This window comes from Leucopleurus acutus (assembly GCF_964270905.1).
Source record: "Leucopleurus acutus genome assembly, chromosome: 1".
Taxonomy (NCBI): domain Eukaryota; kingdom Metazoa; phylum Chordata; class Mammalia; order Artiodactyla; family Delphinidae; genus Leucopleurus; species Leucopleurus acutus.
Genome location: NC_139142.1, coordinates 2,585,229 through 2,608,880, shown reverse-complemented (window position 1 = coordinate 2,608,880; position 23,652 = coordinate 2,585,229). Strand labels below are relative to the sequence as shown.

The window sequence follows — 23,652 nt, the reverse complement described above, 5'->3', positions numbered from 1 at the left end:
AGTGGTTAAGAATCCACCTGCCAATACAGGGGACATGGGTTCGAGCCCTGGTCCAGGAAGATCCCACATGCCGCCGAACAACTAAGCCCATGCGCCACAACTACTGAGCCTGCGCTCTGGAGCCTGCGACCCACAACTGCTGAAGCCCGCATGCCTAGAGCCCGTGTTCCACAACAAGAGAAGCCATTGCAGTGAGAAGCCTGCACACCGCAACCAAGAGTAGCCCTTTGCAGCCAGTTAAGCCGCCTGTGCTCTTTTCCCCATGGGGGCCTGGTGCACAGTGGTTGCAAACAGCAGCCTCCTCGGTAGTGTGTGCGGCCTGTTGCCTGTGTGGGCTGCCCTAAGGGACCCTGGAGACAGCCCTTTCCAGTGGACATTCATGACTGACATGCTGTCCCCAGTCTAGGCTCCAGACAGGTATGCGTGGTGCCTTTGGAAAGCCCCAGGGCACAGTGGCCAGGGTCCACATTGGCCAGGTCATAATGTCCATCCGCACCAAGCTGCAGAACAAGGAGCATGTGATTGAGGCCCTCCACAGGGCCAAGTTCAAGTTCCCTGGCCGCCAGAAGATCCACATCTCCAAGAAGTGGGGATTTACTAAGTTTAATGCAGATTAATTTGAAAACATGGTGGCAGAAAAGTGGCTCATCCCATATGGCTTTGGGGTCAAGTACATCCCTAATCGTGGCCCCCTGGACAAATGGCGGGCCCTGCACTCGTGAGAGGCTTGGCGCTGCCCCCTCCCTGCCCATGCCCACCAATAAACCCTACTTTCTTGTCAAGAAAAAAAAGAATAGCCCTGCTCGCCGCAACTAGAGAAAGCCCGCGCGCAGCAACGAAGACCCAGTGCAGCCGAAAATAAATAAATAAAATAAACAAAAAGAAATTTAAAAAAAGAAAGAAGTAGTAAGGCATAATCAAGCTAACTTTTGCCCTTTTGGTACCACTCAGTGTAAACGTAGCGCCCGTGGTTCCCCAGCGTGGCAGGTAAGGCTGTGCTGGCATCGGCGGCTGTGGGGTACACAGCAGCTCTTGAGTGTTCTGTCTCCATTGATTGGTTCAGGTGTTATTGTCGCCTGAGACTTGCCTCATCGAGGGCAGGTCTTCCAGTGGCCGCTCTCAGGTCTTTCACATGAGGATGTGGAAAAGTAAGTTGTGTTTGCTCTTTGATGAGTATGTGTGTATATACGCAGTCTCTAATTTAATATGCCAGGTACTATTTGAAAAGTTATACAATTGATTCAAAAGTATCCTCCCTGTATTTGTAACCGTATTATATGGTTTTATACACACACACACACACTCAAGTGTAGCGTATGTACTAAATTCTGTCTTTAAGTAACCTAAAGAAAACTAGTTATCATTTTATCATAATATTCAGAACATTGTCTTCAGAGAAATTTGACAGAATCATCTCTGAGGTGTTTGGAAACAGAGTTATTTTATTTACTATAAGATTGATTTCTCTGTAGTGCTAGAGCCAGCATTATGTTGGGCTGTTAAACCTTTCTTTTCTTTTTGTTAATTTGCATCCTGCTTATCTGCCAATGCTGGGTGCTGGGACTGAGCCTGTCACAGACTTTCTGTGTGGCCTGGCGTCATACACCCCGAGGAAGGGCAGAGCTCCTGGGCCATCACACGGCAGCGTGGCACTGGTCCCCAGGTACCTGCCCAGCGTCCTGTGGGCTCTGATGGAGTCCGCCTAGCCAGGCTGGCACGTGCTCTGCTCTTCAAGAGAAGCAGGGCCGCGGGCTCCGCAGCAGGGCCTTGGGGTTGACGTGCTGACACCGTTTGCTTAAGCCTCAGTGCAGGCAGAAGCTCACAGTCAGTGCGAGCCCTTTCACAGAAAAGAAGGGCCGCATCGCACATGCACTACAGTGCTGGGTTTTATGATAGTTTCCTTTCTGTGTGTTTTGTTTATTATATGGTAAGTTCCCTATCCTAAGTGGTGTCACTTTCACTCAGCACTTCGCTGTGCGTGACCTGGGAGTGTGGCCTGCACGGGGCTGTCCTAGGCGGAGGGCGGTGACGTTCTCTGTAACCCAACCCGGCAGGGCAGAAGTACGTGGAAAGTCCCGCAGAGTCAGAGCGCTTTCTAACAGCCGGAGCTGGCGGCAAGGGAGAGGCTTCCTAAGAGGGCGGCACCCTGGGGAAAGATCTCTTGCAGGAATGTGAGAGAAGCGTGTCTCGAATCTGAGCCCAGGTGCACTCTGCACGTCCAGGACAGGTCCTGTCTGTGCTGTCCTTCTGGCCTGATTAGTAACAGGCCCAGTTAGGGCATGAATTGCTTCTTTTTAAACCCGTATTATGATCCTAAGTATTGTACACTTGTCCATTAGAAATTCCTAAATTTTAAAAACAAAATAATCCTTTCTCACTGATTAGAATAAAAGACTTATAGGGTGCGAGGGGGTGATAATCATAAAAATAATACATGCTCTTTGTAACAGGTCCATGTAATAGAAAAGTGTATAAAATAAAAGGTGAACATTTTCTTACATCCCTCTGAGTCCACCCCTCGGAAGTAATCACAGTCAGCAGTGGGGGGTGTCCTGCCACACTCCTCTCCAGTCCTCACACAAATGTGCACGTGGGTATCTGGGTGTTTGACGGGTGGGGTCGGGCCCTTACCTCTCAGGCAGTGAGCATACAGAAGGCGCTTGTAGCTGTGCTGAGACAGGGTGTCTGCCCGTCTCCCCTCCAGGCGAGCATCACAGACTATGTGGTGTTTGACCAGTGCAGCTTGTTCCAGACCATAATCCACGCCACACACTCGGTGGCCACAGCAGCCCAGGTGCCTGTGGAGAAGGTGGCGGATAAACTGCGCATGGCGTTGTGGTCTCAGCAGCTCCAGTGCCAGCCGAGCCTTCTAGGGGTCAACAGCAGCGGCGTCTGGATCTCCTCGGGCAAGAATGAAATCCACGTCTCTAGAGGAAGTCTCATCGGTGGGTGAATCACTTCATTTCCACGCCGGCTTGATAGGCAGCTCCTCTTAGAGGCAGCATTTAAGGAAAAGCCTTATGAGCTCAAGTGGAAAAGATAATTTAGTGCCAGTGGTATGAAGTGTCTGGAATGGAGGCGTTCCCTCTGCTTTCTATCAGTTCCCTCCTTTTAGTCTGTCGTTCCTACGACTTGGATACCAGTGTCTGGATGGTGTGCGATCAGTTTCCATTAGGAACCGATTAGGCTACAAGAAGAGCACATGGAGCTCATTTTTATGTTAATAGTTTCCAGCTAAATGAAAAAATCCTCCCATTCCTAAAGAGCCTAGTAGAAAAAATTACCACACTGTTGAAAATGCAAGGCTCTGGCCAGATCTGTAAACGTAGGTGTAAATCCACATTTACCCACTGGGGCTTCATTTCTGTGAGTGAACCCTGCTTTGTGAATTTTCTCCAGCTCTTCTCCCCCTGCGTGGCCTCCCCCGACCCTGGGCTAGATGGTGCTCTGCTTGTCGGGCTGGCTCTTGCAGTGCTGGCTTGGGTCTCCTACTTTGAGGACTGTCTAGAACCAGCTGTAAGGGGTTTTGAAGACCAGTTGGTCTAGCACTAAAGTTCTGAAGTATGTATGGTTTTTCTTTCTTCTTTCTTTAACATACTCTTCCCATTATTCTTTCTAGGCACTTACTGGAATAATGTTGTTCCCCGGGGGACAGCTTCTGCCACAAAGTGGGCCTTTGTGTTGGCTTCCACTGCTCCCACAAAGGAAGGTTGGTTGGGGAGTGCAGTGCACAGGTTGGCAGCTGAACAGTTAAAACTGTGGTCTGACGTGGCCTAGTTGGGGCGGGAGCATGGCCGTGGGGCCCTCAGGGACTGGATGCCGTGGTGTCACAGGCCAGCAGCCTTCGTTGGCTGAGCTGAGGGCCCCCGAAGCTGGATAGGCCTGCCCAGGAGAGAAGGGTCTGGTGTGGTGATCTGAGTGGGTCTGGAGGCGAGCTGTCCTTCCGAAGGAGGGGAGTGTACAGTGTGACCTCTGAGGCCAGCAGCTGCTGACTTCAGTGACATGTCTCAGGGCCATAGCACAGGGCCAGTAGGCACCAGGCTTCTCTGGGTGCCTGGCCATTTCCCCTGTGAATTCTGTCACCTCCTCACAGGCTGGTTTACAGCCTCTGGCTGGCCTAAGTCCCACTGTCATGCCCCTGGTAGGGCAGACCTCCCAAAGCCCTGACCACAGCTCGGGGTTTGGAGCCAGGAGAGGCAGTGCAGCTACCCCAGGAGATGAGAGCTGGGGCAGTCAGGCGGCCCCAGCGGAGGCCGAAGCCGCCTCCCAGGATCATGCTGAGTCAGATGAGAAGATGTCGGGGGTCTCTGCAGTTGGTGAGTTCGAGCTCGTAGTCCCACTAGGATGTGCAGAACTTGGTCAGTACAATAAAATGCTTCCTCCCCAGATCGTTCTGACCGCAGTTGTGCAATAAGTAAGCTCTGCAAACCATAGGTTCTTTCCCAAGCTTGGCACAAATCATTCGGCAGCAAAACCTGACCTGAGCTGATGGGAGGCTCCTTATTGCCTCCATCTGTCCTGCTGACTGCGACTGTGACGTGTTTTGTTGCAGGAACGTTGCTGCACTTCTTGCGGGGGCGGGGGGGGGGGTGCGGGTACTGCCTGGCTTGTTCCGTAAACGTATGGCATACCCATTACCTTATGTTTTCAAGGTCCAGGGTAATTTTGAATTCCAGACCATAACTGGTCCCAAGTTTTCGATATACTTTAGATAATATATTCTGACTGAGGTTTTAATTTCCCCAAGTGTGGTTTGCATTTTAAAGTGAATTAAACCTGAAGGACTCTAAAAGCGGGGGAGAGAATGAAAGCATGCAATTTTGAGGTGAGGATGGGAGGAAAAGGCTTTCCAGCTTTCCGGGCCTTTTCCAGCAGCCTCCACCCCGCCAGACCTCCCCTCACCCTGCCCCCAGGACAGGGGAGGGTCCTCGGTGCCGTCCTTCTGAGGCATTGCTGACCTTGCTCCCTCTAGGACACTAGTTAACACACCAAGTTGAACGCTTCCCAGTCCATTATACAACGTCCAAGGTCCGGGCCTCTGAGGCAACGTTGTGGGCCTCCTAAGGTCTCGTTCGACCAGCTTCCTTTCATTTCTTTAAATGTGTCGGACTTGTTTCCTATGAACTGGCTGGTCCCGGTGTGTCCCCCTGAGTCCTGGCTGCTCCTTCCCCGAGGTGGGGAGTGAGGGTGGGAGCTGGGCAGCCAGCCTCTGAAGGCAAAGGCTGCCCCGAGAGGCTCGCCGGTGACGCCATGCCCTCTCCGCAGGAAGCTCCCTGTGGCTCTGCCAGAGCAGCAAGGACCTGTGCCGCGTCAGCGCCCAGCACGCCCAGTCACGCCCGTCCACCGTGCAGCTGCCCCCCGACGCCGAGATGAGGGCCTACGCCGCCTGCCAAGACGCCCTGTGGGCCCTGGACAACCTCGGCCAGGTGTTCATCCGGACGCTGTCCGCGAGCTGCCCCACGGGCATGCACTGGACGAGGCTGGACCTCTCGCAGCTAGGTATGCCCGCCCCCGCCGCTGGGCCCTGCCTTCTGGCCTCATCAGGAGGGGTGTCTCACCTGCTTCCCGGGGCCCTGTGTCCAACCCTCATGAATTCTTGTAGGCTGCTTGGTCGGTTGCTGGATTTCAGGAGGTCGATTAGCCGCTCTTGCAGGGTAATGGGCCTCTTTAGAATTTTGTGAGGAGCTTTTCTTTCCCACGCTTTACGCGTCACAGGGTTTTCAGAACCCAGGAGGAGCATGAACTCAGAGAAAGCTGCTGTAAGACACGCTCGAGATGATACTGTGGATGCAGCTGCCTCTGCTGGTCTGTCTGAATGTGGCAGTTGCTTTGTGCCCTTTCTGACGCAGGGTCCGCGGCCCGCAGCCTGGAGAGGGCCCAGTTCTCCCTGTGCTGGAGGGGTGTGTGCCGCCTCCCGCTGCCGCCCTTCCCTGAGTCTCCCCCTACTGGGCTGCAGGGCAGCCAAGCAGCATGAGGCCATTTATAAATAATTCATTCCTGTTCCAAGGAATACGATGACGGAATGAGCCCACACCCTTAGGTTATCCTCTGGGCAGATGGGCAGGTGTGGCTGTCAGAAGGTGCAGGCTGCGCCAGGCAGCTCCGGAGTCCATGCGAGCCTTAGGAATACTTCCCTGCCCAACAGTTTCCCGTTCTGGTGAACTGATAACCAGTGTTTTATTTGTTAGGTGGTAGAATTGAATTTTACAAGCATTTAACATTTGGGAATTCAACCACATGTACTCGTTTGAAAAAAAAAGGACAAAGAAGGCAGAAGGGAAGGGAGGACGCCTTGTCCACCTCCCGCCCTGGCAGCCCCCGGCTGCGTCTCCAGCTGACAGCCTCTCACCATCCCATGACGTGCAGAGGTATCGTCATTCTTTTGTCCCACAAGGTCCCCAAATACAACCCAACTTAGCTAAAGAAGCAGGTTGGTTCTCCACTAAAGAAGTAAGCTTTGTTCCAAAGCTAGGAATTTTCCAGGATCATTTTGATCATGCTTTTGGCCTCACTCGCACCCTGTGTTTTGAACCTAATCTCAGCCTCAAGGCCGGTCACAGTCCAGCTTCTGAGAGTGCCTGCCAGCCGCCATCGTCAATGGTGATGGACCAGAGAGGCTGCAGCTGGCCATGGCTCTGCCTGCCAGTGCGGGGCCGTCTTCCCGCCTGCCCCGGGGAGCCTTTCCTTGGTTCAGAGATCCTGTGGGCCTGAACCATCCTCCTTTGGCCCCCAAGCAGAGCAGTTTGGGAGTTTCTGGAGGTAAAAATGCCAGGGCGAGGTTGGTGTCCTCCTTGCTACAGGATCCTGGGAGCGCTGGGGGCCCTGCCCTTGCCCCCTCTGGGGCAGAAGCAGAGCTCTGCCCGGCACCACTGCTCAGAGGAGGCCTCTGTGCTGCAGCACGTGCCGAGAGAACGGCCTCGAGCGCGGCTTGGCCTCCGGGCTCCGGCGCACAGCTCACGCCTCCCTTCCCGTTCAGTCCAGTCCTCCCGCACTGGTGCGCTAGCCAGAGTGTTACAGGCCTCTGAGGCGGCTGGCTGGGTTTCCCTGGGGTCGGTGGCCGTTCTTTCAAGGGGAGTGACTGGGCTTCGGTGGGATTGAGTCTCCCTTTCAGAGTGGGAGGGGCCAGGCAGGGCCACCCTGAGTCCAGGTTGTGCTTTGGCTTCCCCTGCGTGCTGGGGGCAGGGCTGCGGGAGCCGAGAACGGCAGGCTTTCACAGAGCTGCCCTGCCTCTTGCCTGCAGAATCGTCCGCAGTCCAGCCAGGCCTGGAGTGGCTCACACAGACCGCAGGTGAGGTGGTTGGGCCCTCACCACCTCACTGGGGCTCCCGGCAGAGGCAGGGCGGCAGCGGGAGCAGTGCTAGCCAGGTTACCTTGAAACGTCAGTCCTCACCTTTCTGATGGCAACGGCAATCCCCGCCCCAGAGAGGTGATGCAAGTAAGCATCATGTGCAAACGGAACCTGTCTCAGGCAGGTGTGACGGCCTGAAAGCTGCCCAGCTCCTCAAGCTGCTGGGGGAGGGGTGGTGCTCGCTCGGGTCCGGCGCCGTGCATGACGGGGCCGAGTCCAGGAAGCTCTGCCTTGCTTAGTCTTTTTCCTGCCCTGAGCTCTGGATTTTGTTTATCCGGGTTACTGGCCGTTGCTGAGAGGATGGATAAAGACTTCTTTTACCATATTCTGAACGTCCTGGGAGAACGAAGCAAGTCCAGAGTTGGTAGGCCGGGGAGGCGTGCAGGGAACAGCAGGAGGGGTGCTGGCCTTCCACGTGCCAGGGTGGGGGGCGGCGAAAAGCAGGTCAGGGCCACCAGCTACTCTGTTGTTTGGCTCTTTCCAGGGATGGTCTGTGTAGCCTGTGGGACAAACCGGTGAATCAAGGTTTCTTAAAAAAGTATTATTTATATTAGGGGATGCAGATTTTGAGTTCAGGTGTGTGCTCCCTGCCAGTGTCCATGGCAGGCTGTCATCTGGCAGCACTCAGTGGGGAGTAGTGAACAGAGTGTAGTAACGCAGGTAACGTTAATGCTGCCTTGCTTACTTGCCTGGGGTTACCTGGGGTGCTGCATTGTTCTTTTAAAAGTTGGCCATGGTGGTGCTCACAGCAGTGAAAGGAAGCACAGCCTTTTCAAGACTGTGGTTCTACATGTGAGGGTTCTGTGCAGTAGCAAACTTCTCTTTCCCAGATGCACTTTTTTTTTTTTTGGAAGTATAGTTGACATACAATATTATATTAGCTTCAGGTGTACAATATAGTGATTTGATATTTTTATAGATTACACACCATACAAAGTTATTATTATTGTTCATATTCCCTGTGCTGTATGTTACATCTTTGTAATTAATTTGCTTTTTATTTTATTTTATTTAAATTTAAAAAAAAATTTTATAAATCTATTTATTCATTTTTGGCTGCGTTGGGTCTTCGTTGCTGTGCGCGGGCTCTCTCTAGTTGCGACGAGCAGGCGCTACTCTTCATTGCGGTGTGTGGGCTTCTCATTGCGGTGGCTTCTCTTGTTGCGAAGCATGAGCTCTAGGCGCGTAGGCTTCAGTAGTTGTGGCGTGTGGGCTTCAGTAGTTGTGGCACACGGGCTCAGTAGTTGTGGCTTGCGGGCTCTAGAGCACAGGCTCAGTAGTTGTGGCGCACAGGCTTAGTTGCTCCGCAGCATGTGGGATCTTCCCGGACCGGGGCTCGAATCCATGGCCCCTGCATTGGCAGGTGGGTTCTTAACCACTGCGCCACCAGGGAAGTCCTTATTTGCTTTTTAAATGGTAGTTTGTATCCCTTAATCCCCTTCATCTGTTTTGCCCCTCCCCCCCTTCCTACTCCCCTCTGGTAACCACTAGTTTGTTTTCTGAATCTGTGAGTCTATTTCTGTTTTGTTGTATTTGTTCATTTATTTTGGTTTTTTAGATTCCACATATAAGTGAAACATACAGTATTTGTCTTTCTCTGTCTGACATTTCACTAGGTGTAACACTCTTCAGATCAATCCACATTGTTGCAGATGGCAGGATTTCATTCTTTTTTAAGGCTGAGTAATATTCCATTGTGTGTGTGTGTACACACACACACACATACACCCCACATCTTCTTTATCCATTCATTTGTTGATGGACGCTTGTGTTTCTTGCATATCTTGCCTGTTGTAAATAATGCTGCAGTGAACAGCATGCTGGGGGGCATGTATCTTTCCAAATTAGTGTTTTCGTTTTTTTCAGATGAATACCCAAGAGTGGAATTGCTGGATCAGATGATAGTCCTATTTTTAATTTTTTGAGGAACCTCCATAATGTTTTCCGTAGTGGCTGTACCAGTTTACATTCCTACCAGCAGGGTTCCCTTTCCTCCACATTCTTGTCAACACTTGTTATTTGTTGTCTTTTTAAATCTTTTTTTTTTTTGGCTGCACCAGGTTTTAGCTGCAGCATGCAGGATCTTTGTTGCCACGTGTGGGACCTTCGTTGTGGCATGCAGGATCTTTAGTTGGTGCAATGCTTGTGGGATCTAGTTCCCTGACCAGGATCGAACCTGGGCCCCCAGCATTGGGAGCTCGGAGTCTTAGCCACTGGACCACCAGGGAAGTCCCTTGTTGTCTTTTTGATGATGGACACGGGGCTCGAACCTGTGTCCCCTGCATTGGCAGGTGGATTCTTAAGCACTGCACCACCAGGGAAGCCCTACGTTCTTCTTTTAAATATTCTTTTCCATTACGGTTTATCACAGGATATTGAATATAGTTCTCTGTGCTATCCAGTAGGACCTTGTTGTCCATCCAGTCTATATATAATAGTTTACATCTGCTAGCCCAACCTCCCACTCCATCCATCTGTTCTCTACGTCCGTGATTCTGTTTCTATTTCATAGATAGGTTCATTTGTGTCATATTTTAGAGTCCACGTATAAGTGATATCATATGGTATTTGTCTTTCTCTTTCTAACTTCACTTAGTATGATAATCTCTAGTTGCATCCATGTTGCTGCAAATGGCATTATTTTGTCTTTTTATGGCTGGGTAGTAGTCCGTTATATATATGTACCCCATCTTCTTTATCCATTCATCTGTCGATGGACATTTAGGTTGTTTCCATGTCTTGGCTATTGTGAATAGTGCTGCTGTGAACATAGAGGTGCATGTGTCTTTTTGAATTATAATTTTGTCCAGATATATGCCCAGAAGTGTGATTGCTGGATCATATGAGCTCTATTTTTAGTTTTTTGAGGAACCTCCATACTGTTCTCCATAGTGGCTGCACCAACTTACATTCCCACCGGCAGTGTAGGAGGGTTCCCTTTTCTCTACATCCTTTCCAGCATTTGTTATTTGTGGGGTTTTTTTGTAGATTTTTAAAAATCATGGCCATTCTGACTGGTGGGAGGTGGTATCTCATTGTAGTTTTGATTTCCATTTCTTAGATTAAGAGAATTCTTCAATTAAATGTCTAGCTACTGAACCCAGTTATAGAGACTGAATATGGAATTTTATGATTTATGACCATCCTAGTTTTTGGAAGAAAATTTGCGTCATTTAGCCGATGCTTAATATGCTCATAACGTTTGATTTCCCAGTACGCATAAATATGCATATGTCAGGCATTGGAATGTTTAGCAAACTAATGCAATTTGTAATTGAATACATCCGGTCACAGCATTTAATGAAGAAATACTCAGTGTCGTTCGTGCCTTTAGATAACAAATAGGCTTATATAGTAATTTATGCAGAGAAGTGTCTTATAAATAGTAAAACACCAAATAAATGCCACTTTTTGTCTAAAATATATGTTTAAAAAGTAATCCTAAAGGGAAAATGTCTCATCTGTTGAATAAAGTAATTAAAACTTTTCTTTTTAATGGGAGGGAAGAACAAAATAGGGGGAAGACAGGAAAATCGCAGTATGTCTGTGTCAGACTAATACTGTTATAGTAACGAGTCCCAAATACCAGCCATGTAACACAGTGAAGGTTGCTTTCTGCTCCCGCGAAGTTGACTCTCGACCTGTCAGTCTTTCGATGGTTGTGGTAGTGGTTCCCAGGTGGTGGCTTACTGACCCCCTGTGGTGCTCTGTGGCTCTGCCCCTCTGGTCACTGCGGCAGGGGACAGCTGAAAGGCAAGGCCCTCTTGCCAGCTCTTTTATGGTTCAGTTCAGAAGTGACAGATCCCTTCTGCCCACAGCCCATCGTCCAGAACCAGTGATGGGGCCCCGCTTAACTCCAAGGGACACTGACGAGCCAGGGGGTGCTGGGGGGGCCAGTGTTCTCTGCCACCTGCCCTGACCTCATACACCTGCACCCAGGCAGCCTGGGAGACCCTCTGTGAAGTAGGAGACTACGGAAAAGCCCTCGATTAAACGTTTTCTTCTTTGACCTGTCTCTTCAATTCAGAATAAGCTGATTTATACACTGAAGTGTATATTCTAGCAACCTTTTATGTTTGTTTTAAAAGAACGCTTGCCTTGTAATATGAACTCCGTGTTTCACTGGTGGTGGTGTTATTCGCTGCTAATTCTGAGATGCTGACCCAGTGTGTTTTTGTCACCATGTAACTCTCTTCACATGAGCAGCTACTACCTGTAGTTCCTGTTAGGGCAGGTTGACGACTCCAACATAAAATTATTTTTAATTAGCATTTTAAAACTAGAATTTGTTTCTTGGCCGTTTCTGGAATTTACTGCTGAAAGTCCTTTATTTGGATCGCTACAAATCTTTTCATGGGTAATGTTAGAGCTCTAGGATGTCTATTTTAACTCCCCGGTAAGACATTCTATAAAAGATTTTAAAAATACAGCTAATTTCAGTATAAGAGAAATCATCATCTTCAGGAAATGTACAAAGGGATACTAAGAATTTTTTCAGTAGTAGTGGGTTGATACTTTTAAGCTAAACACATGTGACGAGATTTCCGCATAGCAGGATCCGTGCCTGTACGTTTTGGTGTAGACACATGGGCTGTCATCTGATACCGGTGACAACTGTGTGAGGTGGCCAAGAGCAGCACTGCCAGTGAATGTAGCCGCACCGCCTTTTTCCCCTGCTTTACAGTCAAAATGAGTCATCCTCTAACTTAGTCATCAGAAGACAAACCGTTCACCTTGAAAAAACAGGCAAAAGACTTGACAGATGCTTCACAAAAGAAGGTATACAGATGCCCCCCATAAGCACATTAAAAGATTCTCAACATCACTAGTTACCAGGGAAATGCAAATAAAACCCTGATGCCACTTTACACCTGCTAGAATGGCTGACAGAGGTGCCAGAAGTGGATGCTGGTGAGGGCGTGAGCCACCAGCACACACCGCTGGTGGGCGTGTAAAATGGGAAGGCTGGTGGTCTCTTTCCACGTTAAACAGATATCTACCCTATAGCCCAGAGCTCCACTCTTAGGTGTTATTCAAGAAAAACAACACATGTTCACAAAAAAAAGTCTTCTGCAGGAATGATGATAGCAGCTTTACTCCTAATAGCAAAAAGTGGAAATGGCTCAAATGCCCATCAGCAGGATACACCAGTAACTGTGGCGTTTACATGCAGTGGACTCATACTCAGCAGTAAAAAGGAGTGACTGGATGACTGTCATGCACAGAACATCACGCTGAGTGAAAGAAGCCAGGCCCAGGGAGTGCATACCTGTGATTCTGTTTCTACAGTCATCTAGACCTGACTGAACAGATACATGGCGATAGAAATCAGAAGAGTGGCTGCCTTGGGGCAGAGGGGCAGAACTTTCTTGAGGAAGGGGCTTGAGGGAACTTTCTGGGGCAGTGAAAACATTCCATAACTTGATAAGCCATGGGTTACCCAGGCATGTTCATCTGTCAAAAGCGAGGGAACTGACCGTGTAAGATCTGTGTGTTCACGGGATGTGGGGCCCTGGAGGTCAGAGGTGGCTGGCGGGGAGGGTCAGGCAGGCCTGGGTTCAAGCCGCGGCCTGCCCTTTGCCTCCCGGCTTCTCCACGTTCTTTTCCGGGATCTGCGTCCTGACGGCCTCACACATGAGCTGGGGCGGCAAGAGCCGTGCATCACTGTCGCGCAGGTCAGTAACTATGGGCTGTTGCTCTTTCTGCCAGATAAACTATTAATCAAGTTTCTCTTTGAAGACTCCTCCCATTTCCTTTCCTCTTAAAATTGGTCTAATAAACAAGGAGAAATGTAAAAAGAAAAATGAAGGTCCTGGGAGGCTTAGTTAGTTAATTTTAATTCTAATTAGGATCAAGATTACCTGAAAGAGGGACTTCCCTGGTGGTCCAGGGGTAAAGAATCCGCCTGCCACTGCAGGGGACACGGGTTTGATCCCTGGTTGGGGAACTAAGATCCCACATGCCGCGGGGCAACTAAGCCCGCGTGCCACAACTATTGATCTCTCGCGCCTCAGCGAGAAACCCCGCGTGCCCTGGAGCCTGCACGCCACAGCCAAAGAGAAAACCCACACGCTGCAACTAGAGAGAAGCCCATGCACCACAATGAAGATACCGCGTGTTGCCACTAAGATCCTACGCAGCCAAAAAAAAAAAAAAGATTACCTAAAAGATGAATTCCCTTGCCCCAGATCCAGAATTTACTGGTAATAGTCACATATCTGATGAAGCTAAGGACGGGGCCCACACTGAGATATTAATTGCCGGGCTTGGTGGCTCAGGGCACTGTCCGGATGGCATCTTGATTATTTTGCCCGTGGTGTGCAAGGGCTGCTCTGTGGCGTGGGGCAGGTGCCGGGGCAGCCAGAGGCGTTGGTGACTCCCGTGCACTGTAATGTTCTCAAGCAACAGAGTTCACCTGCAAAGGCAGCATCATCTCTTTCTTTGAAGTATAAAATCAAAGTTCATAGATTAAATGAAACGTGAGTCATCTTACAAGAGTAATTAACGTGTGTACTTTTTCTCTATTTGTCTATAGGAGCTGTAAAACTGATGAGCCTGGCATGTGGAAATCAGCACGTCTGGGCCTGTGATTCCAGGGGTGGAGTTTACTTCCGCGTGGGTACCCAGCCTCTGAATCCCAGTCTGATGCTTCCAGCCTGGATAACGATTGAACCGCCTGTCCAGGTAAGCAAAAGTTAACTGATACCAACTTGCTTGTCAGTAAGCTGCTCGGGTGCTGGTGTTGGGGAGAGGACCGTGCCTGCTAGGGTGGCCTCCCAGCAACTGGGGGAGGAGGGGCGTGTCAGGGAGCCTGGGGACTAAGGTGTGCCCCAGGTCAATACACGCTCATTCACTGGCATCCCACACCCGGAATTTGATATTTGTGAAGTTTAGGGCTGAACAGATTAACAATTATCTGAGCCAATGCTGCTTTTTTTCTTTCTCAAAGTAAAAGTGTTTCGTTTCTAACTTTTTACGGAATGAACATTATTTTTGAAAACATCAAACAATATCCAAAAGTATAGAGAAGAAAGTAAAAGTCATTTTAAAATCTTGTCATTGAGATAATGTATTATTATTTTGTGAGTGCCTTTCCTGGTTTGTTGAAGAAATTCTTCTCCTTGTGCGCCCCGTCCCCTCCCCCGACCCCGGCCATATTTCAGTTTACCATGTATCCTAAATGTTTTTCCTTTTCTTTTGACTGTTCCACCACTCGAATCAGAAGCGGGAGTGTGATTTTAGTGTACTATTTAGTTACCCTTAAATACCTGATGGGCCTGGTTGCTATGTTAAATATATTTCTGCTAAAATTTATAAATGGGGGGCTGTGGTTTAGTGAGAGTTATTTGCTCTAACTGTTGCTAGTCCCCACTTTGTGACTTTGTTGGGGAAAAAAATGAAGTTACCATATGCAGAGGTGGCAGTGTGGCAGGAGTGGTTAGTCCTTGAACAAAAAGTGCTCAGCGGGGACAAGAAGGAAATCAGGTGTTTGGGTGAATGCCTGTGTTCATGACTGTCTACATTTTGGGCATCATGAACCCTCAGGGATGGGGCAGCTGAGGTCAAGGTGCAGGGCTGGTCATGAGGACCACCAGTCCTGCCCACGGGACGCGGGGCCTGTGCTGGGAGACCCTACAGTTGGGCAGGAGTCCGGTCCCGAGTTCTTTGAGGTCATTGGTCAGCGCTCATGGCCACGGGGAGGCTGGCTGCACGTGGATCCTCCTCCTCACAGGGTCCTGCGAAGAGCGAGTAGAATCGCGTCTGTGAGTTAGAAAGCGCCGTGCAGACGCCCGCTCCGCATTCGTCTGCACATGGCGGTGCGCTGACAGCCACGGTCAGGCGACGGGGGCAGGCGTTGTCGCGGGCACCGTGGGCTCTGCTGGTGCGCAGCGAGGGTGAAGGCAAGCCGACCTCTAGCTGGTTTCATTGCTGATGTGAAGCCCCCTCAGACGAGGCGCCCTCTTGTTGCCTGCTCCTGTGGTATGGCGCTGTCGGCCTCGGACGGCTTTACGCCATTTCTTAAAGAGTTGTAATTCACCATTTTACAGCGATACAACTCAGTGGTTTTTAGTGTATTTGAAAAGTTGTGCAACCATCACTGCTATCCAATTCTAGAACTTCTTCACCACCCCGAAAAGAAGCCCCCTACCCATTGGTAGACACTCCCTTTTCTTCCGGAACCCCTGTCTCCTCAGCCCCTGGCAGCCACTAATCTACTTTGTGTTTCTGTGCACTTGCCTATTCTGGATTTTCCTTTTTCATATAAATGGAATCATATAATATGTGGCCTTTTCATCTGCCATCTTTCACTTGGCTTCATGTTTTCAAAGTTCATCCATGTTGTAACGTGTGTCAGTACTTTATTCCTTTTTATGACTCAGTAATATTCCATTGCATGCATAGACCACATTTTGCTTATCCATTCATCAGTTGATTGACATTTGGGTTGTTCCTACTTTTTGGCTACTATGAATAGTGCTGCTGTGAACATTCGTGTACAAGACTATGTGGACATGCGTTTTCAATTCTGCTGGGTGTATAACTTTAAGTGGAATTGTGGGGTCATATGGTGATCGTATGTTTAACTTCTTAAGGAACTGCCAGACACTGTTTGCCACAGTGGCTGCACCATTCTACATTCTACCAGCAATGTATGAGGATTCCAATTTCTCTACATCCTCACTGCAAAATTTCTCTTGCCCAGTTTTTAAATTCTAGCCACCTTAATAGTTGTAAAGTAGTATCTCATTGTGGGCTTCTTTTAAAAAACAGGGTAAAAAAGTTTATTGAAACAGGAAAAATTAATTTTTATATTGTGTGGGTTACTGAATGTTCTGATTTATATTAGAACAGACCTGTAGAGAAAGGAAAGCTGATCTGATCCAACTTGGCACTTTTTGTTGTAATTCATTTGGTTTTTATGGTTTGTTTTTTTAAGATTTTTTTGATGTGGACCATTTTTGAAGTCTTTATTGAATTTGTTACAATACTGCTTCTGTTTTATGTTTTGGTTTTTTGGCCACAAGGGATGTGGGATCTTAGGTCCCTGACCAGGGCTCGAACCCGCGTCCCCTGCATTGGAAGGAGGATTCTTAACCATTGGACCGCCAGGGAAGTCCCTCAATAGGGTTTTAAAAAATTTAGATATAATTGACGTATGGCATTGTATTAGTTTCACATGTACAACATAATGATTCAGTATTTGTATATCTTGCAAAATAATCACCACAATAAGTCTAGTAAACATCTGTCATGATACGTAGTTACGAATTTTTTTTTCTTGTGATGAGAACTTTGACGATCTACTCTCTTAGCAGCTTTCAAATATGCAATACAGTATTAACTATAGTCACCATACTGTACATTACATCCCCATGTCCTTGTGATTTTGATTTGCATTTCCCTAATGACCATCTTTTCATGTGCTTATTGGTCATTTGTATATCTTATTTGGAGAACTAAAATATTCACATACTTTGCTCATTTTGTAATTGGATTGTCTTTTTATTATTGAGTTGTAAGACTTCTTTATATATTCTGGATACTAGACCCTTTTAAGAATTATGATTTACAAATGTTTTCTCCCATTCTCTGGATTGTCTTTTCACTTTCTTTATGGTGTCCTTTGATGCACAAAAGTTTTTTATTTTGATGAAGTCCATTTTATCTACGTTTTCCTTTAGTTGTTTATGCTTTTGGTGTCACATCAAGGACTGCATGAAACTGCGAATTCCTCTTCCTTTCAACATTTAGATTCTAGAATAACCTCTAGGAAGCAAAGCTAAAACTGGGGGAAGAAAGCTTTACTTGCAGTGCTCTATTGACTGTGGTGATCTACAGCTTTGCCCAGGAAAATGGCCAAAATAGAACAAATTCACATGAAAGGGCCTCAAAGCTGTGCTTTGAATAAAGTAGTGATTGCTAAATAGGCTGCTAAACATTAACTATTTCAAGTAGTTCCACTAAATGAGACCACATTTTCTTACTCAGTAGCTTCAGTGCGCTGTAGAAGAAATGCACTTGGCCATGGAATTTGTAGATAGAGAGTTGGTTCCTGTGGGGACAAAAAACAGGCCTTACATTTGCACAGGCCCTTTGCTGCGCTTTTCCAAGCCCTGCTGAGGACCAAGGCCTAGGCCAGCCACTGTCTGCCAGAGCTGCGATGGAACGCTGTGTCCAGGCAGCGTGTCACATGCTCGGTGGCCTCACACTCAGTGTTTTAGGACAAAGCCTACCTTTAAATTGAATTTCAAATTAACCTTAAAGTTGTAGAGGGTCCTGAGAAGACTAGTCCAGTGGCGGGGTGGGAGTGGGGTGGGTTGAGGCCTTGTTAAAAGATTTAGAAGGGGGCTTCCCTGGTGGCGCAGTGGTTAAGAATCCACCTGCCAATGCAGGGGACACGGGTTCGAGCCCTGGTCCGGGAAGATCCCACATGCCGCAGAGCAACTAAGCCCGTGTGCCACAACTACTGAGCCTGTGCTCTAGAACCCGCCAGCCACAGCTGCTGAGCCTGTATGCCACAACTACTGAAGCCTGCGCGCCTAGAGCCCGTGCTCTGCAACAAGGGAAGCCACCGCAATGGGAAGCCCACGCACCACAACAAAGAGTAGCCCCTGCTAGCCGCAACTAGAGAAAGCCCACGTGCAGCAACGAAGACCCGATGCAGCCAAAAGTAATAAATTTATTAAAAAAAAAAGGATCTAGAAAATCAGGACAGTTTGGTTGAATTCAAGTATCAGAATGTAAATGGGGTTTCCATGTTTTGATCATAATCGACTTCTTTTTTTAAAAATTTATTTATTAATTGTTTTTGGCTGCTTCAGGTCTTCGTCGCTATGCACGGGCTTTCTCTAGTTGTGGCGAGTGGGGGGCTACTCTTCATTGCAGTGTGCAGGTTTCTCATTGCGGTGGCTTCTCTTGTTGCGGAGCGCGGGCTTCAGTAGTTGTGGCGCATGGGCTTAGTTGCTCCGCGGCATGTGGGATCTTCCCGGACCAGGGCTCGAACCCGTGTCTGCTGCATTGGCAGGTGGATTCTTCACCACTGCGCCGCCAGGGAAGTCCTCGACCTGTTTCTAGTTTGTTTTATTTCTTCTTGGGCATGCACATCCTGGTCTACAGGTAGGATGTGTGCAGCTGAAGCGGTAACAGATGCTAAAGGGCACAAAGAAGTGAAGTCACAGGGATCTTCTGAAATTAGCAGCGGTTTCTCAATTTCTGTGTCCCTTTCACTTCTCTGGTAAAACATCCCTCCTGTAGGAGTTTTGGGGTGAAGTTTTAACAAAGTACTCAAAACGAATGACTCAGTTTTCAGACTTGCCAACATTTGGAAGGATTTGGAGAAAATATTTATAGTTATGTTTAGCATCTTTTCTTTGGAGTTTGCTGCTTCAGTGGGAGAATTTTCTGTCCATAGTAGAGGTGTGTGTAAAGCGAGCACAGTTGATGCTGTGATTTCGCTGCACCGGGGGCACCGAAATGCCCGAGGGGAAGAGGCTCGTCCAGCTAGCCCCACCCGCACTGGTCCCACCTCTTCCTTCAGAGGACCCTCTCTGCCCTCCCTCTGCCCCCTCTGCCTCCAGAGCAGCCCCTGCTCTTCCTTAGCCCGCCCAGTGTCCTGGCCTCCCCTATGGGAGCCTCCAGCTGACTCTTCCTGTGTGGACTGGCCCATCTGGTCTCCGTGGTCGTTTACTCTGCCTGGATTATAGCTTTTCCTGGAAAAGAGAGAAACTAGGAAAACTAAGACTAATGTGACTGGTAAGTGGCCAAACGAACACTTAAAAACTTACTTTAAACTCAGCTGCTTTGGGTATTTTTAGCTGTATGAACAGAAAAACCCCAAAATAAATATGCAAACATGGTAACAGGTAATCCCATGAGAATGCCGTGCTCTCAGATGCTGCCAGCGGGCACAGAACTTGATGCTGCTTTACACGTCCAGATCTTTAGAGAAGTTCACAGCTAGCGTCAGGAAGGCTTGCATTGGAGAGGCGTTAGGGTTAGAGAAGTCCCCCACCCCTGCTGGGCCTTCCACTGACTTGTCTCGGGGCACCGGGAGCACACAGGGCGCAGGGAGAGTGGCTCTCACTCTCTGCTCCCGTCCAGGGCAGCTCTGGGCAACCCTGGATGCTGCTCATACTTCCTCCGCGGCTGGCACAGGTCACAAACACAGGGGATGGGGATGGCAGAAGGAGCGGGGCACCCACACCCCAAAGCCCAGCTCTGCAGGTCCAACCAGCTGCCTGCTTCTAAGAATTTTGGGGTGTTCTGAAGACTCGTGTTCCCTCCTGACATAAAAGTACAAGACCTTGGGGGTAATTAAACCAGATTCCTCTCACTGCATTTGGGGCACCATGGGTTAAATCCCTCCTCACATCCCAGTGAGCGATACCACACGGAGACACGACACAGCATCCTGGGACAGGGAGCTCAGAGCTCCGCGTGCCAAACATGAGACACAGTTGCATCTGACAGTACCGGTTTTTTAATAAGAGAAAGAGAGCAGCGTTGCTAGTTACATGCTTAGTGTCTAGGAGGTCCCTGCTCCTGAGGATGTTGCCAGGGGTTCATGCTGAGGCCCAAGTTGAGTTCTGCAGGATGCATGCAGCATGGGCAGCGACGTCCCCTGAACTATGCTTCCCAGAGGAGGTTTTCTTCCCATGGAGAATAAAAATGTCAGTTACCAAGTATGTCTGATGATTCTGTTTTTGTTTAAAAAAAAATAAAATTATGTGCGGGACTTCCGTGGTGGTCCAATGGTTAAGAATCTGCCTTCCAGTGCAGGGGACGTGGGTTTGATCCCTGGTCAGGGAACTAAGATCCCACATGCCGTGGGGCAACTGGGCCTGTGTGCCACAACTATGGAGCCTGCGGGCCACAACTAGAGAGCCCGTGTGCTGCAACTACAGAGCCCACGTGCTCTGGATCCTGCATGCTGCAACAAAGAGCCTACGCTCCACAACAGAAGATCCCATGTGCCGCAAGTAAGACCCAACACAGCCAAAAATAAGTAAATAAATATTTTTTAAAAATTGTGTGTACATTGAAAGCAATCTATAAAGATATACAGCAAAATGATAGCAGTGGTTATAGCTGTGTGGTGCTGTTGTGCCTGATTGCTTTTCTTCCTTTAATTCACTTCTATTTTGTGAATATCTTGCAATGAACTTATATTACTTATGGAGTAAGTTCATAACTGAATAATCTAATAAGAATCAGTCTTGGGAAATAATCAGAAATATTCCCAAAGCTCTTTGTTTTGATGCTGTTTATGACGGTGGAAGCTTGACTGTGTGCAGTGCAGACAGCGAGGCTGCGTAGGGGAGTAAGGCAGGGGTGGCACCCGCCCTTGTAAAGCGTCTGCTTAGCAGATTATTACAATGACAGTTATTATAATAATTACGGATGGGGACTTCCCTGACGGTCCAGGGGTTAAGACTTGGTGCTTTCATTGCCAAGGGCCCGGATTCAATCCCTGGTTGGGGAGCTAAGATCCTGCAAGCCACGCAGAGCAGCCAAAAAATAAATAAATACAATGCATAGGCAGGGCGTTATAACAGTTGTTATGGCTTTATCCTTTATGTTCTAGAAGCTGGGGAGATTGCACACGTTAGGCAGAAAAATGGGAGCCGCAGAAAAGACCCAAATCAAACTTTCAGGGATACAAATTGTAAAATCCCTGAGACGCAATCCCTGGGTGACCAGCGGCAGTGCAGACATCGCAGGAGAAAAGATCGGTGAGCTCGAAGACACAGTGGTTGAAAGCTTCCAAACTGAAACAGAGAGAAAGAGACTGGAACCACAAGGCAGGGCATGAGGGAGCACAGGACAGCTTCACGTGGCCTAATATAAATATAGTCAGAGTTCCAAAGGAGAAGAGAGAGGGGGAGGCGACAGGAAAAATACCTGAGGAAGTGGCTGAGAACAACCCGAACTTGATGAGATTATTGTGCTGAGTGAAGAAGCCAGGTGGAAAAACAATACATATTATAATGATTAATTTACATGACATTTAGAGAATGCTGACTCATCTGTAGTTCCAGAGAGCAGTGGTTGCTTGGGGACCTGTGAGGGCAGCAGGATTGGATTGGAAGGGGTTATGAGGAGGGGTGCGGGGTGGTGTCAGCAGTGTAGGCATATGGCAGCAGGGATCAAATTGTACCCCTTTTTCCTTTTTGGCTGTGCCACGTGGTTTATAGGATCTTAGTTCCCCAGCCAGGGATTGAACCCAGGTCCCAGCAGTGAAAATGCGGAGTCCTAACCACTGGACCGCCAGGGAGTTCCCACAAATCATACGCTTTAAATGTGTGCGTTTTATTATATGTGAGTCACACCTCTGCAGAGCTGTTTAAAATGTATCAGACAGTAAAAAATTGTAAAGGAATGCGAGAGTGCGCGGGGCTGTGCTGGGCGCTGCAGGGGAGCAGGGGTGAGGGAGGCCGCCCCTGGAGGGAGATGAAAGCTCGGTGACCAAAGGCAGAGGGGGCAGTAGGTCAGGGTAGCAGCCAGGAAGGAGACCCAGGTCACCAAGGGTTGCCAGCTCTGGCTCCTGTGGACGATGTAGTCCTTGAACTGGGCCTGGCAGACCCAGTGGGCACTTCCAGTGACCAGCAAGTAATTCATTTGGCCCAGTGTTTCTGAGTAGGGAAAAGCGCTGCTCCGTGGTGCTTTGGGCAGGACAGTTCGTTGTTGGGGTCCATTCTTGGGGACCATCCTTAGCCTGGTGAGACATCAGTTTCTTGTGCCTCTCGGCTCTAAATCCTAGTCGTACCCAGCAAGACCCTCTGGGAGGGTAGGATGCAGGAAGGGCATCGTGTGACTGGAGACTCAAGAGGTCCTCGGGCTCAGGTTCTGGGGGAGTTGGCCCTTGGCCTGGAGAGTTTGCCGTTGACCCCAGGGGCAGTGGGTGTCCCCGACGGCTGGGGCGCGACAGGCTCTAGGCGAGGAAGGCCTGCAGTGAGCCGTGAAACTCTTCGGCCTGGCTCCCTGAATCCAGAGTGCATATCTGTGAGACGCAGAGCTGGGGTGGCAGGTGAGTGGGGACCCTGACGCCGAATGTTTGGGGCACAGGAAGCCAGTGTGTGTTGGGGTCCAGGCCTTCTCTCGGTGACGAGACTGGCTGCCCCCGTTGTGCCTGCCAGCTCTGTTGCTGATGCATCAGGTCTCGCTGACATGGCGGGAGGGTGTGGCGGCATTTCCCCCTCAGCAGCAGGGGACAGTGCTCGGGGACACAGCGGCCCCTGGGGCTCTGCCAGCCAGGACCTTCAGTGTCAGAGTCTGCTATTTGAAGTCAAAACAACCTGAACTGGGCTTCCCTGGTGGCGCAGTGGTTGAGAGTCCGCCTGCCGATGCAGGGGACACGGGTTCGTGCCCCGGTCCGGGAGGATCCCACATGCCGCGGAGCGGCTGGACCCGTGAGCCATGGCCGCTGAGCCTGTGCGTCCAGAGCCTGTGCTCCGCAACAGGAGAGGCCGCAACAACAGTGAGAGAGGCCTGCGTACCGCAAAAAAAAAAAAAAAAAAAAAGAACCTGAACTAAAAGTTATTATTTTCCATATGAGACCAAATGACCTTGGGCACGTTGTCCAAACTCACTGGCCCTTCATCTCCTGACCAGTAAAGTGAAGAATCACATCCACCTGGGGACCGGCTGAGGTACTTGCTGAGAATGTCCAGGCCTGGGTCCCTCCCCTGGAGATCAGCTCAGCGGGATGGGGCTCAGGCATCTTGGTTGGTTGGTTCTTATTTTAATCAGAGTCACACACGTAAGTATACAGGTTACACGTCAGCTGGTTCTACAGGTGTGCTACAGGAAACGCGTCTACCCGCCCGTCATCCCCCGTCTAGAGAACTCCTTTCTTTTGGCGTCATCTCCCTGAGTAACTTCATAGGGAGCTGCGTCTCTATCCTTCTAGCTCTAGAGGTTTTCGGTTGACTCCTGCCGGAAGGGAAGGGTGCCTGTCCCCCCAGCCGTGCGCCCGTCTCCCTGCTTCCATCCTCAGGAGCTGCGGTGCTGTGATGGGGCGCACACCCTTCAGACCTGAGCCGGGCAGTAAACTGCACTCCGTTTGCTTGTCCACACGACTCTCTGTTTTCCCTGGGCTCGATCGTAGTCTTTTTTTCCCATCTGGTTTTCTGTGTTTTACACATTCAACCCCAGGCTCTCCCTGCCAGCTGTGTCCGTTTCCCTTCCGTACACTTGGGCGTGTGGGCTCCATCCCATTCTTGTGGGCTCCATCCCATTCTTGGAGTCATCTGTCCTGGATGCTCTGGCCGGCCCTCTGGCCTGATCACTCTGTCCTCCTGGGC

At 49.4% G+C, this 23,652-nt stretch overlaps 1 protein-coding gene across 2 annotated transcripts in view; it reads left to right on the top strand.

Annotated features, from left to right (window-relative positions):
- Positions 1–23,652, top strand: part of TECPR2 (tectonin beta-propeller repeat containing 2) — a 98,891-nt gene that overhangs the window by 56,524 nt on the left and 18,715 nt on the right. For both annotated transcript variants that reach the window (XM_082838130.1, XM_082838129.1), the window contains exons 14-17: positions 2,705–2,945; positions 3,620–3,709; positions 5,266–5,499; positions 13,884–14,032. In XM_082838130.1, the coding sequence (XP_082694256.1) occupies positions 2,705–2,945; positions 3,620–3,709; positions 5,266–5,499; positions 13,884–14,032 (714 nt within the window). The remainder of the gene's footprint in view (positions 1–2,704; positions 2,946–3,619; positions 3,710–5,265; positions 5,500–13,883; positions 14,033–23,652) is intronic.